General features: G+C 43.2%; 1 protein-coding gene across 1 annotated transcript; it reads right to left on the bottom strand.

The window, feature by feature from the left end:
• Positions 1-11,965: 11,965 nt before the first annotated feature.
• LOC120930686 (olfactory receptor 1468-like) lies at positions 11,966-18,287 on the bottom strand. Its single transcript, XM_040341861.1, has 2 exons — positions 18,260-18,287; positions 11,966-12,882 (listed from the first exon to the last, which is right to left on the bottom strand). The coding sequence occupies exons 1-2, from the start codon at positions 18,285-18,287 to the stop codon at positions 11,966-11,968; spliced, it is 945 nt and encodes a 314-aa protein (XP_040197795.1).
• Between the last annotated feature and the right edge of the window lie 221 nt (positions 18,288-18,508).

Raw genomic sequence — 18,508 nt, 5'->3', positions numbered from 1 at the left:
CAGTAAACAAGTCAGTCTGCAGGGGCATTTTACCAAAAAAGGGGTAAATATACTGTAGGAGAGCTGTTTTTTTTATCTTAAAGCGGAGGTCCACACAAAAATTGAACTTCCGCTTTTTGGAACCCCCCCCCCACCGGTGACACATTTGGCACCTTTCAGGGGGAGGGGGTGCAGATACCTGTATAATACAGGTATTTGCACCCACTTCCGAGCATAGACTCCCGCAGGCTTCACACCCCCTTCCCATCCCCCCGCTATCTTCTGGGAAACACACAGGTTCCAGAAGTCAGTGGGGACCAGTTAGGATGTGCAGCGCGACTCGCGCATGCGCAGTAGGGAACCGGGAAGTGAAGCAGCAGTGCTTAATTTCCTGATTCCCTCACCAAGGATGGCGGCAGGGGCTGCCGAGAGCTGAGCGATTGATCAGCTTTGGCTGCCGACATTGCGGGCACCCTGGGACAGGTAAGTGTCCATTTATTAAAAGTCAGCGGCTGCAGTATTTGTAGCTGCTGGCTTTTAATATATTTTTTTTTTAGGTGGACCTCCGCTTCAAGCTTCTCTGAGAATCCATTTTTTTCTGTTTATGTCCAAGCTAGTCTTGGGCTTTAAAGGCAAACACACACAGTATTGGGTAAAAAGGTATTGGGGGTTGAAGAGGGTCTTAGCATAATAGATGCATTGTGAAATGTTATAGTGATCACCCTTATTGTTCTTGCAAGAACTTGAAAAGAGACTGATGCTTAATAAAAATTTTTGTATTTTTTTGTTCCGTTTCATCTGCACAACAAAAAATGTTGTGTTTTTTTGTTCCGTTTCGTCTCGTTCTGTAGGTTCGTAAAGATTCGTAATTTCATAAGACTCAAGTTTTGCTATTCGGACCCGTATTTTCGTAACAGTTTTATTTTTGTTTATTACTTAATGATTCGTAATTCTATCTAATTTATTTTCGTTGATAAGAAATTCATAATTTTGTTAGATAATAATTTTAATTTAATGGATTTATAATTTTGTACTTTCATAAATACATAGCAACATGCGGATAATCCATATTAAGATCGACTTTCTCTTAAGCCCCAAACACACAGTCAGACTTTTTGCCAACAAACGTCAAAATGAGCGTTTTCTAAAAAATCTGACTGTGTATGCTCTATCGGACAAACTTTTTTCGGTTTCAAAAGTCCGGCCAACTCCCTTCGGACAAATATCCACGGAAAAGTTTGTTTGAAGTCCGATCGTGTATACGAGGCTTTACACTGTCCAATGTGACTCAGCACAAAAGAGATAAGCTAATTGGCTAAGATATTAAGTAATCAGTCACTAACTACACTGCCCAGTGCCCATTCGAAAGAACGATACAAGTACACAAATTTACGAAAAGACAAAGAAACGGATTTACAAAACACACAAATAAAAATACGAACATACGAATGAAAATACGAACAGACAAAGGATTTAAAATACAGAATGCAAATCGCTTGTTATAGATGTCATTTTCGTTCTTTTGCTTTTTCTGTGTTTTGTATTTTAGTAAGATTGTCCAATCGTACGTTTGTATTTTCGCTTGTCCGTTATTTTGCTTATTTGTAATTCCGTAATTTTCGTATTTTGGTTCTTTCAGCTTTTCGTACGTTCGAATTGATCCGAATGTACGAATACTAACACATTTGTACGAAAATCCATTCGTTACGACCGGGAACGCACATGTCTAATGCTTAAGAGTAGAGTTGAGCGGACACCTGGACTTTCGGGTCCGAACCCGAACTTAAAAAAAAAGTTCAGGAACCCGAACCCGAACTCCGAACCCCATTGTAGTCAATGGGACACGGACTTTTAGAAAAAAAAAATGCGCGGAGGTCCCCGCAAATTCAATAACCAGACCCTTTAGGTCTGGTATGGATATTAAGGGGAACCCCACCATCAATTTAAAACAAAAATGACGTGCAGTTCCCCTTAAATATCCATAACCAGACCCGTTATCCGAGCACGTTGACCTGGCCGGCCGCAGAAAAGAGGGGGGGACAGAGTGCGCCCCCCCTCTCCTGAACCGCACCAGGCCACATGCCCTCAACATGGGGAGGATGTCCCCATGTTGATGGGGACAAGGGTCTTATCCCCACAATCCTTGCCCGGTGGTTGTGGGGGTATGCGGGCGGGAGGCTTATCAGAATCTAGAAGACCCCTTTAACAAAGGGGACCCCCAGATCCTGACCCCCCCCTGTGTGAAATGTAATGGGGTACACTGTACCCCTACCATTTCACAAATGAAGTGTAAAGTCTTGTAAAAAAAAACACACACACACACCGTAGAATAAAGTCCTTTATTAATAAAAAAATAAAAGAAAAAAACTCCAGCGGTGATAATCCACTCGTTCCTGGCTTCCTGCTTCAACGTTGTCCTGATCCTGCGACGGCTGCGGGTGATCTCCAGCGATGAGAAGATCGAGCGACGGCCGGGTGATCTCCGCTCCAGCGATGAGAAGATTCATCCGGAGCGCAGCATCCCCGACCTCCTCTCACCGCTGGACACAGCCCAGCGAATGACGCGCTGGAGCTGTGACATTACTTATATAGAGGAGGCAGGGCCACCCATCACGTGACCCCGCACTCTCTGACGTACCCTCTGCTACGTCACTGGGTAAGCCCCGGCTTCCCTCTTCCTGGGCTTCCCCAGTGACGTAGCAGAGGGTACATCAGAGGGTGCGGGGTCACGTGACGGGTGGCCCTGCCTCCTCTATATAAGTAATGTCACAGCTTCAGTGCGTCATTCGCTGGGCTGTGTCCAGCGGTGAGAGGAGGTTGGGGATGCTGCGCTCCGGATGAATGGATCTTCTCATCGCTGGAGCTGGACTTTACACTTCCTTCGTGAAATGGTAGGGGTACAGTGTACCCCATTACCATTTCACACAGGGGGGGTCAGGATCTGGGGGTCCCCTTTGTTAAAGGGGTCTTCCAGATTCTGATAAGCCTCCCCCCGCATACCCCCACAACCACCGGGCAAGGGTTGTGGGGATGAGACCCTTGTCCCCATCAACATGGGGACATCCTCCCCATGTTGAGGGAATGTGGCCTGGTGCGGTTCAGGAGAGGGGGGGGGCGCACTCTGGCCCCCCCTCTTTTCTGCGGCCAGCCAGGTCAACATGCTCGGATAACGGGTCTGGTTATGGATATTTAGGGGGAACCGCACGTCATTTTTGTTTTAAATTTACGGCGGGGTTCCCCTTAATATCCATACCAGACCTGAAAGGTCTGGTTATGGATATTTAGGGGGAACCGCACGTAATTTTTTTTAAAAATTGACGGCGGGGTTCCTCTTAATATCCATACCAGACCTAAAGGGTCTGGTTATTGAATTTGCGGGGACCTCCGCACATTTTTTTTTCCCGAACTCCGATCCTGGACCCAAACTTTTTCCAATTATTCGGGTTCTGGTCCAGGTTCGGGAAAAACACAAAGTCCGTACCGAACCCGAACTTTACAGTTCGGGTTCGCGCAACCCTACTTAAGAGTGTTAGGTGGACAAAAACGGTCAACATTTTATTGTTTGGGTGTTGTGTGCCAGATGGTGGCTCTCTTGCTATTTCAATTTCAAACCAAGCATAAAAGTTGGCACTTTAGCAGAACATCAACATGTGCATTTCTACCCTTGTCCTGCTCTTTCACAAGTACACTGATTTAAACTACCACCACACACCCCTGTAAAGTTACTGCAGCCTTTGTGGAAGTATAATGGCACTTTAAATCAGATCTTCAACCTCTAAACCACAATCACATCCTCTCCCCTCCCATCCCCTCCTCAGACCCTCTGCACCAATTGTGCTCTCTTTTTCCTTTATTTACCTTCTTCTTTTTTTGCCTCCTGGAATATGCACGTCACGTATCCCAGGAGGCAAATCCTTTCATTCAGTAAAGATGAAGGGGGTGGCCTAGTGGGGCATCATCAGGAGGCAAGCCAGTTAAACTCTGAACAGCTTGAAGCCTCTCAATGATGTCACACCAAAACATGGTTCTTACAAATAGTCACAAACACACAAATCTCCTGCACTTGGCCCACACAATGCAAGTAGGCTAAACTTTCATCCTGGCTTGTATGGACTCTCATCTTGCTGCCCTCATAAGACTGGGAAAGAGAGCGTGCACTGGCCTAGTGCATTTTCATAAAACCATTGCTTTATTGATACAAAAAGTGGTATGTATTATAATCACAAAATGACAACAGAATCAAGCTCATCACATACAGTAGCACAGCATCATCCAATCCACAGAACATCATGCTATGTGGCAGGAGAAGATAAAGATCCAATAGGCTTTAAAGGGGTTGAAAGGTACATATTTTTTTCCTAAATAGCTTCCTTTACCTTAGTGCAGTCCTCCTTCACTTACCTCACTAATCTATCTCAGGTGCTGCCGCCACCATCTTCGGTAAGGGAATCAGGAAGTGAAGCCTTGTGGCTTTACTTCCTGGTTCCCTACTGCACATTCTCGACTTGTGCTGCACAATCCCACTGGTCCCTGCTGTCTTCTGGGAACTGTGTGTCTCCCAGAATACGGTGGGGGGGACGGAGAAGGCGCCGGAAGTGGCGTAGATACCCAGAAGTGGGGAAAAAATACCTGTATTACACAGGTATCTGCTCCCTCCCCCCTGAAAGGTGCCAAATGTGACACCAGAGGGGGAGGGTTCCAAAAAGCGTAAGTTCCATTTTTGGGTGGAACTCTGATTTAATTAAAGGAGGTGTTTTATTAAAATAATAAAGTAATATGTATATTTTTTTGGGGTAAATACTGTTTTTTTTTTTTAATACTATATTACAATGAATTTTAATGCAATTTGTATACAAAAAGACTTTTCTCCTTTGATCAGTGTTAGTTTTTTTAATAGTATCACTGCAGATAAAGAATATATATTTTATTGATAATTTGTATCATTTATAATGACAGTAAAATTCTGTCACTTAGCCTAGGTTCACACTGCTGCGAATTCAAAATCGCGGCAAAATGCGCGATTTTACCGCGATTTCGCGGCCGCGATTTGCCGCGATTTCGGCCGCAATTTAATGTAAATCGCGGCCCGAAATCGCAAAAAGTAGTACAGGAACTACTTTTTGAAATCGCAGATGCGGCGTCGCACTGATTAGGACAGTGCCATTGCCGACAATTGCCGCCGATTTGAGATGCGATTTGACATGTCAAATCGCATCTCAAATCGTTCCAAATCGTACCCAGTGTGAACCAGGGCAAAGAGTTACAAAATTACTAAACAAATGTTCTTCAATTTCAATTTCAATCTTCAACAAATACTCAGTCACGCAAAGCTGCACTCAAAGAATTTATATATTTTTTTCTAGACAGATGTTTCCTTTGCCGGTATTTAATAACCAATTTTTCTTCTATATAAAGGAATGTGAAGAAAAAAAATCCCCTTCTTTCTGTCAGGACAGTACAAACATCCCAGAGATTACCCATTTTTTTCAGAGTAGACACTCCTATCTCATTTGGTTTTCTTGCCACAATTTTCAGGCAAATTAAGTAACATGCCTGTAATGAGGGGGTTAAAACATGAAGCTTGGTATTGGTGACAGGTGAGGATTAATACTCAAGTCAGATCAGGGATAGGATGTAACATATATTTTAGAGGGGTAAAGATAGTAGATAGGACTGTGTCAAAGTTTCTGGTAGAGATGGGTCGAATTACCCCCTGTTCGTAGTACAACTCCCAAACAGGGGAAAAGTTCTAACCTGACTGGCGAACCACATTGAAGTCTATGGGAGCCAAACAGAAAAAAATCAAAAGTGCCCCATTCGAAGGCTTATATGCAAGTAATTGGCCAAAAAACGGGTTTGAAAGTCTGGGTCCTGCCATGGGCGACCTGAATCAATGAAAAAAAAAAGTTTTTTTTCAGGAACAGTGATTTTAATGATGCTTAAAGATCAACAATAAAAATGAAAAATGTATTTAAATATAGTGCCTGGGGGTCCCCTTAGCTTAGTAAAGTGGCACATCTGTAGCATGTATAGAACATGCTACAGCAAGAAAATATAAAAAGTGTCAAATCACATTCGACATGACTACTGATTGCAATTGCTGGCACCCGGCTATTAAAAAATGTAAGAAAAAAATGTTGTGGGGTTCCTCCAAGTCCATACCAATTATTATTTTTTTAAATGGCTTGGGGTCCCCCCAAAATCCATACTAGACCCTTCTCCAGGCATGCAGCCTGGCAGGTCAGGAAAGAGGGAGATAAGTGAGAGGCACCCCCTCCTAAACCATACAAGACCACATGCAGGGCCACTGTTAGAAATCATGAGGCCTCATACAGCCTACCCTGTTATTGTTATTAATGGACACAAATGCCACCCCAATTCCCCCTCCTAGTACAAATCTCCCCTCAATTCCCCCCAATCCCTCCTATTGGCCCCAAATTCCCCCACCAACTCCTGGTACATAATCACCCCCATCTCCCCTCCCAGCACAAATCTTCTTTCTTCAATCCCTCTCCTGGGACACATTCCCACAAATCCTTCCTCCTAGCACAACCCTCTCTAAGTTACTCTTCCCAGCACACATTATTCCTTCCTACTATAATCCCCCCAGCACAAGCATCCTCTCTCCTTGTTCAACCCACCCCCACCCCTCCTCCTAACACATATTCCCCACCCCTAAATCCCTGTTACTGTTCCCAGCAAAGATAGCCACCCATCCACCTCTCCCAACTTACAGGGAGAAGCCACTACAAAGCCAGCAGGAGGTGTGCTGTGTTCTGTCCTGTCATAAGATTGTTCATCTACATTATACAGAACATGAGACTGGTTCTGACTGTACATCGCATTGCGCTGTATACACACATCGCCCCCTATCTCCTCCAAGGGTTGCTCGCAGTATCAGGAAATGTGGATAGGGGGCACTGTGTGTATACAGTGCAATGCAATATACAGTATGAATGATCCGGTCTCATATGCTGTATGTGGAACGCTCTTCTGACAGGAAGGAAGGCACAACACAGCGCACCTCCTCCTGGATGTCTCCACTCTGCTCCTGCCTCCGGTCTCCTTGTCCCAGCTGTGAGTGCGAGCAGGGCAGGGGAAGGAGCTCAGCAGCAGCAGGCCAGGTTCATTATCCCTCCATGTCTCTCCCCCAGCAGCTAAAAGCCAGCGGGATCGAGAGGGGAAGAAATCTAGGTGAGAGACATTAATGGAATTGTTCTCCACCAATCCTCCTGCTGTCCGGGCCCTTCTGTGTGCTGGGGCCCCCTACAGGAGGACTGGTGGTCCCCCTATCAGTGCCCTGGCCACATGCCCCCAACATGGGGGTGCTATGGGGCAGGGAGGTCTCTGCCCCCCACCCCAAAGCACCTTGTTCCCATGTTGATGAGGACAAGGGTCTCTTCCCATCAACCCTGGGTTGATATTGTGAGGATATGCGGGCAAGGGGCCCCCAGATCCCACCCCCCCATGTGAATGGGTAGTTCACCAAAAAAGTGTAAAACAGACATAAAACTTTTTATAAAAACAGAAGACAAGTTTTTGGCAAATCCTTCATTAAAAAATAAAGTGTCCCTTAATGTAAATCCTTCATCAATAATGGCGCCTGCTGACCTGAAAAAAAAATGTGCCACCTTCTAGGATGGCCGTCTACTGAATGGCTCCTCTGCACTTTGACAAGTCTTGTTTAGTTATGGGTGGGGCCACCTGGCAACATCACCTGGTGGCCCTCCCATTTGTGACATCACCAGCCCAGCATGCACCGGTTTGTGATTTTACAAGGGGCAGGGCAACCGGGTGACAATGCCAGGTGGCCCTGCCCTTACATATATAAGAACTGTCAAAGCATGAAGGAGACATTTGATGTGCTACTGTCCTAGAAGCTGGAGCATTTTTTTTCTTTTTTGAGTCAGCAGTGCAGCGGGTGGCATAATTAACAATGGGTTTACATTGATAAGTGAGTGAAGTGAGTGAGTAAATAACTTGTATAGCCCTACAAATGCAAACTGAATCGCCTCAAGGTGCTTATTTCCATCCAGTGTCGTCCTGATCTTTCAGAAGAGATGAGTCTTAAGTTTTTTCCTGAAGGCCCGATGGTTTTATTCCATGTGGATGTTTGTGGGTAGAACGTTCCAAAGCCGTGGTCCTTGGACTGCAAATCTTCATTCTCCCTTTTGATTTGTAGCGGGACTTGGGGATGTTGAGGAGGTTTTGGTTGGTTGATCGGAGAATGCGATTGGGGGTGTAATGCTTTATTTTCTCACACAAGTATTGAGGAGCGTTTCCTTGTGTGCACTTGTGGGTAAGACAGAGGGTCTTGAATGTGACCCTATCCTTTATGGTTAGCCAATGAAGGGTCCTCAGTGAAGGGGTGATGGATTCCCAGGGTTTTTTCCCCATTACCAGTCTGGCTGCCATGTTCTGGATAACTTGTAGACACAAAATCTGATATTTAGGTAGGCCAATATAGAGGGAGTTTGCATAGTCGAGTAGAGAATTGATGATAGTTCCAACTACTACTGCTATGTCCTCTTCTGATATGAAGCGAATGAGTCTACGCAGCAGCAGGAGGAGATGGTGAGATCCGCTGACTACTGATCCTATTTGTGCATCCATCGACATTTCATAGTTAAAGATGACTCTTAGGCCACGTACACGCGGTCGGTCCAAACCGATGAGAATGGTCCGACGGACCGTTTTCATCGGTTCACCACTGAAGTGGCTTGATGGTCTGATGTGCGTACACACCATCAGTTCAAAAATCGATCGGGTCAGAACGCCGTGACGTAAATCACACGACGTGCTGAAAAAAACAAAGTTCAATGCTTCCAAGCATGCGTCGACTTGAATCTGAGCATGAGCGGGTTTTGAACCGATGCTTTTGTGTACTAACCATCAGTTTGGACCTATCGGGCAGCGGTCCATCGGTTCGATTTTAAAGCAAGTTCTAAACTTTTTGACCGAAGGACAACGGACCGATGGGCTGTACACACGGTCGGTTTGGACCAATGAAACTGGACTTCGGCCCGTTTTCATTGGTTTGGACCGACCGTGTGTACGCGGCCTGAGACTTTTGACTTTGGTGCTTGGGGTGATCATCTGTCCAAGGATGGTGGGTGGTGTCCATGAATTCTCAGCTTTTGTCTTTCGGTTTGCGTGGAGGAGAAGAAGTTCTGTCTTTCTTGGATCCATTGAGTTTGAGGGAGCTCTCAGTCATCCAATCATCGATCAATACGAGGCATTTTTCTAGACCGTTATATAGGTCTTTTTTCCCGGTGATGCGAAAGTAGAGTCGAGTGTCGTCAGCGTATGAGTGGTAGCACAGGTCCATTGATGACACAGTTTTTTTTATTTTTTAATAAAGGATTTGTCTCCTGTTTTTTTTCTTGTACACTTTTTTGGTGAATGGGTAGGGGTTCTATGTATCCCTACCCATTCACATTGGAAATGGAAGGGATCTGGGGGCCCCCTTATTAAAGGGGGCTTCCAGATTCCGATAAGCCCCTTATCCACAGACCCCAATAAACCACAGCCCAGGATTGTTGGGAAGATACCCTTGTTGAGGGCTAGTGGCCTGATGGACCTCTAGCTGTTTTGTATTTTTAGCCTGTACTTTTTTTTTCTAATCAGCTGTCAGCCAGGAAACCCATTGACAGCTGATGACACGTGCCTTAACAACCCACTTATGTGCTTACGTGCAGGGCAAGCTTATTTGCAGCGTGCAGTGCATTGCAGGGTGTTTGGCGGGATGAACACCCAGCAAAAACCCTGCAAATTTGGGTGTTCAGCTAATGGTAGAACAGGCAAATATTCTGCCTAAACTCATTTTCGGGCCAAACCATTCACCCAACACTAGTTTCTGGTAGGATTACACCTTTATTATTTTACTGTGTGCTGGCAGTAATCAGGAACTTTGTTTTATTTCACAACAATCACTTTAAAAAGTGTTTTAAATTGCTGGTAAATGACATTTCATCTCCGGATTCTTTTTAGAAAAAAAGGACAGAGAGGAGGGAGTCTATGTGGGTCTGTGTGCTTTTTTTGGGGTGGGAGGGGCTTATCAGAATCCAGAAGCCCCTGTTAACAATAAAGGAGCACCCTGTCACTGGCCACTTTGATTTGAATAAGTATGGAGAACAAAAGTCTCTTAAAGATTCAAAAAGGATATACACAGGAAAAAAACCACAAACACAGGTTTTAACACATCCTTTAATAAAAAAAGTCTCACAGTGTATTTCCACTGTATTTTGTGTTCTTTTTCCCACTATTTGCTTTTTTTGTGGACGAGAAGGGTTCTTTTTAACCCACCAGTATCTGGGTGCCCCCTTATTGGTAATTGATGGATTCCAGATTCTGATACCCACAGATCCCCACAACCACTGGGCTATGGTTGTGGGGAAGAGGCCCTTGTCCTCATCAACTTTGGGACAAGGTTGCCAAGGGGAAAACCCCCGGCAAGGTACCCCCATATGTTGAGGACATGTCACTCAGTATGGTTTAGGATGGGGGCAGCATGCTGGCATGCTTAACAGCCATTGACACCGGGAAGCTGTCATATATAATAGAGAGTAAATATTTGAGTATTTGTCTAAATGCCCAAACAGCCAATAATTGGTCCATACCTCTGTTTGGACTGAACCTTGATCTCATCTGTAGCTGTTATATTAATAATTTGAGACAAATCATTTGATAAATAGTTTCAACCATCCAACCACTATTTTATCATCTTGAGTCTTATTACAGACTGACTTATAGTAGAATATAACCCCCACATCATAATGACTTGCAATGGTTTGATTTATAACAGTTAAACAGTTGTTTAACCACTTGTCCACCGGGCCTATTTGGGCACTTCTCTCCTTCATGTAAAAATCACATTTTTTTTGCTAGAAAATTAATCAGAACCCCCAAACATTTTATATATTTGTTAGCAGACACCCTAGGGAATAAAATGGCGGTCATTGCAACTTTTTTTCTCACACAGTATTTGCGCAATCATTTTTTAAACGCCTTTTTTGGGGAAAAAACGGTTTCATGAATTAAAAATAACAAAACAGTGAAGTTAGCCCAATATTTTTGTATAATGTGAAAGTTGATGTTACGCCGAGTAAATAGATACCTAACATGTCACGCTTTAAAATTGCGCACACTCATGGAATGGTGCCAAACTTCAGTACTTAAAAATCTCCATAGGTGACGCTTTAACATTTTTTACAGGTTACTATTTTCGAGTTACAGAGGAGTTCTAGTGCTAGAATTGTTGCACATACTCTAATGCATGCGATGATACCTCACATGTGGGGTTTGAACGGTGTTTAAATATGTGGGCCTAACTTGCATGCGTGTTCGCTTCTGCGCACAAGATAACGGGGACAGGGGCGTTTTGAAAAATACATTTTTTACATTTATTTTTATTTTACTTATTTTTTTTATTTTTACACTTTTTTTTATCACTTTTATTCCTATTACAAGGAATTTAGACATCCCTTGAAATAGGAATCAGTGTGACAGGTCCTTTTTATGGAGAGATGTGGGGTCAATAAGACCCCACATCTCTTCTCCAGGCTTACAAGCATGAAATCTGTGAAAAAAAATCACTGATCACATGCCGACAGCCGCGATTGCGGCTTTGTTTACTTCCGGGTACCGGGCGTGACGTCATAACGTCGCGCCTGGGCCTCCGACGGTCATAGAGATGACTGGTGACCATATGGTCACCAGTCATCTCTATGCTTTCCAGGCAGCGCCGACCGATTCGCTCTCCAGGCCCCCGATGGCACGGGAGAGCTCGAAGAAGCACCGGATGGCGGCGGGAGGGGGGAAGTCCACTCCCGCTGCCTATAAGAACGATCAAGCAGCGGAAACGGCTGAAGACGGCGATATCTGAATGATACTGTACCTGTAGCTGCAGGCATCATTCAGATATCACCGCACAAAGCCGAGGACGTCATATGACGTCCTCTGGTGGACAAGTGGTTAAATAAAAGCATTATCTAAATCTCAACCCCAATGTTGAAAAGTAGGCTCGTTGTTTATATACAATATTTTTATAAGCTTCTTTTATGTCCTTATTCTTCAAACAGTATATGAAAGGATTTAAAAAAGGAGTTAGCACAGTATACATCGCTGCTAGTATCCTGCTAATTATCTGTGACTGGTCTTCATTTCGAAGAACATACATGATGGTCAGAGTGCCATAATACATCGATACAACCGCCAGGTGGGAGCTGCAGGTGGAAAAAGATTTCAGTCTCCCTGAGAAGGATGGTATCTTTACTATGGTTACCACAATATACATATATGAAACTACTGTTAAAATAAAAGGAATTACTATATCAGGAATAGATATTATACTGGCTTCTATTTGAACCATTGTCACATCTGAACAGGAAAGTTTTAAAAGAGGTTCTAAATCACAAAAGAAATGATCAATAGTATTTGGCCCACAGAAGTGTAATTGACATATGCTAATCGCAAAAATTAGCGATATAGAGCAGCTCAACAGCCAAGAGGCCAAAATTAATTTCACAGAAAATGCTTGGTTCATAATGGAGGAATAATGCAGAGGAGAACAGATGGCTAGATAGCGGTCATAGGACATCACTGTCAGAAGGAAACATTCAAAACCTACTGGCAAACCGAAGAAATAAAGCTGTGTGATGCAGCCTGAAAAGGATATAGAGGGTCGCTCATTTAGTACAATATTTAGCATGTTGGGGACAATATCTATGGTCAGCATGATGTCAGATACAGATAGCTGAGTGAGGAACAAGTACATCGGAGAGTGGAGACTTTTGTTATAAGACACTAATATAATAATCAGGAAATTTTCACCTAGCGTTAAAAAGTACATAAGTAACAACATAAAGAAGAGACAAATATTGAATTTCTTATTGTTGCTGAATCCTAAAAAGAATATTGTGGTGACATTACTCGTATATGTTACCTGTGTGTGAGGATAAAAAAAAAATACATAATAAAATACGTTTTATAAAATACTATTCTTAAATAGAATAAACTCTATGAGCATATAAGTACAGTATCTCACAAAAGTGAGTACACCCCTCACATTTTTGTAAATATTTTATTATACCTTTTCATGTGACAACACTGAACAAATGACACTTTGCTACAATGTAAAGTAGTGAGTGTACATCTTGTATAACAGTGTCAATTTGCTGTCCCCTCAAAATAACTCAGCACACGGCTATTAGGCCCAGATTCTTGTAGACGCGCCTATCTATAGGCGGGCATAGCGTATCTCAGATACACTACGCCGCCGTAACTTAGTGAGGCAGGTCCCGTATTCACAAAGAACGTGTGCCCAAAGTTACGGTGGCGTAGTGTAACTGTGCCGGCGTAAGCCCGCGTAATTCAAAGTAGGCTGGTGTGGGTGTGTTTTATGGTAATGAATAGTGACCCGACGTGATTGACGCTTTTAACGAACGGCGCATGCTCCGTCTGTGAACTTATTCCAGTGCGCATGCTCAAAATTACGCCGCAAATAGTCAATGCTTTCAACGGGAACGTAAATTACGTCCAGCCCCATTCACGGACGACGTAAAATACGACGCTGTTCGTACGTTTCCGACGTCCATACCTAACATGACTTACCCCTGCTTTATGAGGGGTAACTTTACGCCAGCGTATGTCTTACATAAACTACGTATCTTGATACGCCGGGCGCACGTACGTTCGTGAATCGGCGTATCTAGCTAATTTGCATATTCAACGCGGAAATCTACGGAAGCGCCACCTAGCAGCCAGCGTAAATTTGCAACTAAGATACGATCTAAGCCGAATTTATGCGTAACTGATTCTAAGAATCAGGCGCATAGATACGATGGCTCTCATTCGGACTTACGACGGCGTACGTGGCGATACGCTGTCGTAAGTCCTTTAAGAATCTGGGCCTTAATGTCTAAACCACTGACAACAAAAGTGAGTACACCCCCAAGTGAAATTGTCCAAATTGGTCCCAATTATCCATTTCCCCTCCCCGTTGTTATGTGACTTGTTAGTGTTACAAGGTCTCAGGTGTGAATGGGGAGCAGGTGTGTTAAATTTGGTGTTATCGATCTGAGGCCTCGTACACACGACCGAGAATCTTGTTGTAAAAGAAACATCGTTTTCCTCAACGAGTTTCTTGTCAGGCTTGTCGAGAATCTTGTCAAGCTTTCCTTGCATACACACTGTCAAGACAAAATCTTGTCATTCTCAAACGCGGTGACGTACAACATGTACAACGGCACTATAAACGGGAAGTTTGATTCCACTGGTGCCACCCTTGAGGGCTGCTTTTGCTAATCTCATGTTATTGCAAAAGTTTGGTGAGAGACGATTTGCGCTTTTCAGTCTGTTACAGTGTGACGAATGTGCTATCTCCATTACGAACGCTACTTTTACCGAAGGTGCGCTCCAGGCTCATACTTTATTCTGAGCATGCGTGCGTTTCTAAGCATACACCCAAATGTGTTTCTCGTCGTAAACCAGCCCGACGAGAAACACGACGAGGAAATTGAGACTCCCGACGAGAAAAAAAGAGAACATGTTCTCTTTTTTTCTCATTGAGGTCTATGTCAGTTTTCTCGATGAAGAACATACACACGAAAAGGCTCTGCCAGCATTTTTCTTGATGGATTTTGCCGAGGAAAACGGTTGTGTGTACGAGGTCTCACTCTCTCATACTAGTCACTGGAAGTTCAACATGGCACCTCATGGCAAAGATCTCTCTGAGGATCTGAAAAAAAAAGAATTGCTGCTCTACATAAAATGGCCTAGGCTATAAGAAGATTGCCAAGACCCTGAAACATGAGCTGCAGCATGGTGGCCAAGACGATACAGTGGTTTAACAAGACAGAACAGGCCTTGCCATGGTTGACCAAAGAAGTTGAGTGCTCAGCATCATATCCAGAGGTTGTCTTTGGGAAATAAACATATAAGTGCTGCCAGAATTGCTCCAAAGATTGAAGGGTTGGGGGTCAGTCTGTCAGTGCTCAGACCATACGCTGTAAACTGCATCAATTTGGTTTGCATGCCCATTGTCCCAGAAGGAAGCCTCTTCTAAAGATGATGCACAAGAAAGCCTGCAAATAGTTTGCTTGAAGACAAGCAGCCTAAGGACATGGATTACTGGAACCATGTCCTGTGGTCTGATGAGACCAATATAAACTTATTTGGTTCCGATGGTGTCAAGTGTGTGTGGCGGCCACCAGATGAGGAGTACAAAGACAAGTGTGACTTTCCTACAGTCAAGTATGGTGTGTGGAGTGTCATGGTCTGGGGCTGCATGAGTGCTTCCGGCACTGGGAAACTACATTTCATTGAGGTAACCATGAAGGCCAAAATGTACTGTGACATACTGAAGCAGAGCATTTTACCCTCCCTTCAGAGACTGGGCCCCAGGGTAGTATTCCAACATGATAATGACATCAAACACACCTCCAAGACAACTACTGCCTTGCTAAAGAAGCTGAGGGTATAAAAGAAATTAGAGGTTACAAATCCTATCAGGTTTTTTAGATGCTGTCCTGGTCTCCAATAAAGAGAAATTCCCATTCACGTCCTACTAGCCTACATTGTATCAGGTAGGAAGTGAGGGGAACTCTCTATCAAAAGCACAAACAGAAATCCAAATTATTTTATTAAGACAAATAAGAGAATGCTAGAACTCCTGTCAGATATTTATTTCTCATCAAATTTGTTTGTTTTTTAAATATAACAAAGATTGACAAACTGAGTACATACAAGGATGGTGGTGCAATATTCAAATAGCAATAGAGCTAAACATAATGATTCATGAAAACAATGAGTACATAACAATGTAAAAATTGTTACGAGTAGAGCAACAAATAAACCAATAAAGTATTACATCAAAAGCATGAGAAGGAAAAAAAGTAAGCTAGTGACTATTGGTTCATTTTGCAAGAGCATAATAGGGAAATCAATCTAATAGGTTTTTATTAAAAACAGAAGAGACACTGGGGTTGATTTACTAAAACTGGAGAGTGCAGAATCTGGTGCAGCTGTGCATGGTAGCCAATTGGCTGCTAACTTCATATTGTTCAATTAACCACTTACGGATCGCCGCACAACCATATACTGTACATCGGCTGTTTGAAGAGGGATATCTCTGTTATGGCAGCAGCTAGCTGGCATATCCCTAGTATCCTCTTCTTCAGCGGACGGTCCTGTTTCCGATAATGGTGGTCTCTACGGCGGTAGGCAAGATCACCATTTCCGGTGGTGGGAGAGGGCCCCCCGCCACTCTCCCATGCTGCTTACCATCGGCAGTGGCGGAGGCGATCGGGTCCTTCTCATGGCTGGATATGGAGACAAGTGAGGGGAAGATGGCCCCCACCGTCTCCATACCATAGCAGGGCGGAAGCGACATCAAAATTTCACTTCTGCCCATCGCACTTAAAGGAACATTTTTTTTTTCAAATTACAATTTTTTTTATTTTTTTTTGCATTTTAGTGTAAATATGAGATCTGATGTCTTTTTGACCCCAGATCTCATATGTAAGAGGACCTGGCATGCTTTTTTTCTATTACAAGGGATGCTTACATTCCTTGTAATAGGAGTAAAAGTGACACAATTTAAAAAAAAACAGTGTGAGAAATGAAAATAAACAGTAAAATAAAACATAAAAAATAAACACGCCCTGTCCCGCCGAGCTCGCGTGCAGAATCAAACACATATGTGAGCAGAGGTCGCATATGAAAATGGTGTTCAAACCACACATGTGAGGTATCGCCACGATCGGTAGAGTGAGTGCAATAATTATTTAACTCAAAACATGCAACCTGTAAAATTTTTAAAGTTAAAAGTTTGTTCCCATTCCACGAGCGGGCGCAATTTTGAAACGTGATATGTTGGGTATCAATTTACTTGGCGTAACATTATCTTTCACAATTTAAAAAAATTGTGCTAACTTTACTGCTGTCTTATTTTTTTATTAAAAAAGTGTATTTTTTCCCAAAGAATTGTAGGACAGTTGCGCAAATACAGTGTGACATAAAGTATTGCATTGACCATTTTATTCTCTAGGGTGTTAGAAAACAATGTATAATGTTTGGGGGTTCTAAGTAATTTTCTAGCAAAAAAAAATGTTTTTAACACAACAAAACAACAAATCTCAGAAAGAGGCTCGTTCCTTAAAGGGGTAGTAAAGGTTCGTCTTTTATTTTCTAAATTGGTTCCTTTAACCACTTAACGACTGCTGCATGTACATATACGTCCACAGAATGGCACGTACAGGCAGATGGGCGTACCCGTACGTCCCTGCCTAGACGTGGGTCGGAGGTCCGATCAGGACCCCTCCCCCCGGTACATGAGGTGGTCGGAAATCATCTGGGAGTGATCCGGGATGAGGGGGCGGCTATTAGTTTCTAGCCACCCCCTCGCGATCGCTCCCCGGAGCTGAAGAATGGAGCTGAAGAAGGGGGAGAGCCGTATGTAAACATGGCTTCCCCGTGCTTCACTGTGGCGGCTGCATCGAATGTGTCATATCTCTTTTATAGGGAGACACAATCGATGACATCAGACCTACAGCCACACCCTCCTACAGTTGTAAACACACTTCAGGGAACACATAACCCCATCAGCGCCCCCTGTGGTTAACTCCCAAACTGCAACTGTCATTTTCACAATAAACAATGCAATTTAAATGCATTTTTTGCTGTGAAAATGACAATGGTCCCAAAAATGTGTCAAAATTGTCACGAAAAAAATCGCTGATCGCCGCCATTAGTAGTAAAAAAAAAAAAAATAATAAAAATGCAATAAAACTATCCCCTATTTTGTAAACACTAAACATTTTGCGCAAACCAACCGATAAACGCTTATTGCGATTTTTTTAACCAAAAATAGGTAGAATAATACGTATCGGCCTAAACTGAGGGAAAAAAACTTGTTTTCATATATTTTTGGGGGATATTTATTAGAGAAAAAAGTAAAAAATATTGAATTATTTTCAAAACTGTCGCTCTATTTTTGTTTATAGCGCAAAAAATAAAAACCACTGAGGTGATCAAATACCACCAAAAGAAAGCTCTATTTGTGGGAAAAAAAGGACGTCAATTTTGTTTGGGAGCCACGTCGTACGACCGCGCAATTGTCTGTTAAAGCGACGCAGTGCCGAATCGCAAAACCTGGCCTGGGCCTTTAGCTGCATTTTGGTCTGGGGCTTAGGTGGTTAAGCTAGTGCATTGTTGGTTCACTTACCTTTTCCTTTGATTTCCCTTCTAAATGTTTTTTTCTTTGTTTGAATTTCTCTCTTACTGTTGCTCCTCAGTAAACTTTCCACCATCATTCGAGCGGTGGAAAGTCATTTAGAACAGCTTACTGAACACCTTACTGAGGAGAAACAGGAAGTGAGAAATTCAGACAAAGAAAACAAACAAAAAAAAAACATTTAGAAGGGAAATTGAAGGAAAAGGTAAGTGAACCAACAATGCACTAGCTTAAAGTAACCTATTTAGAAAATAAAAAACAAACCTTTACAACCCCTTTAATTGATTAAGCTTTAGT

This window comes from Rana temporaria, chromosome 3, assembly GCF_905171775.1.
Source record: "Rana temporaria chromosome 3, aRanTem1.1, whole genome shotgun sequence".
Classification (NCBI taxonomy): Eukaryota; Metazoa; Chordata; class Amphibia; order Anura; family Ranidae; genus Rana; species Rana temporaria.
The sequence above is the reverse complement of the archived record's forward strand: the minus strand, read 5'-3'. Positions and strand labels throughout refer to the sequence as shown.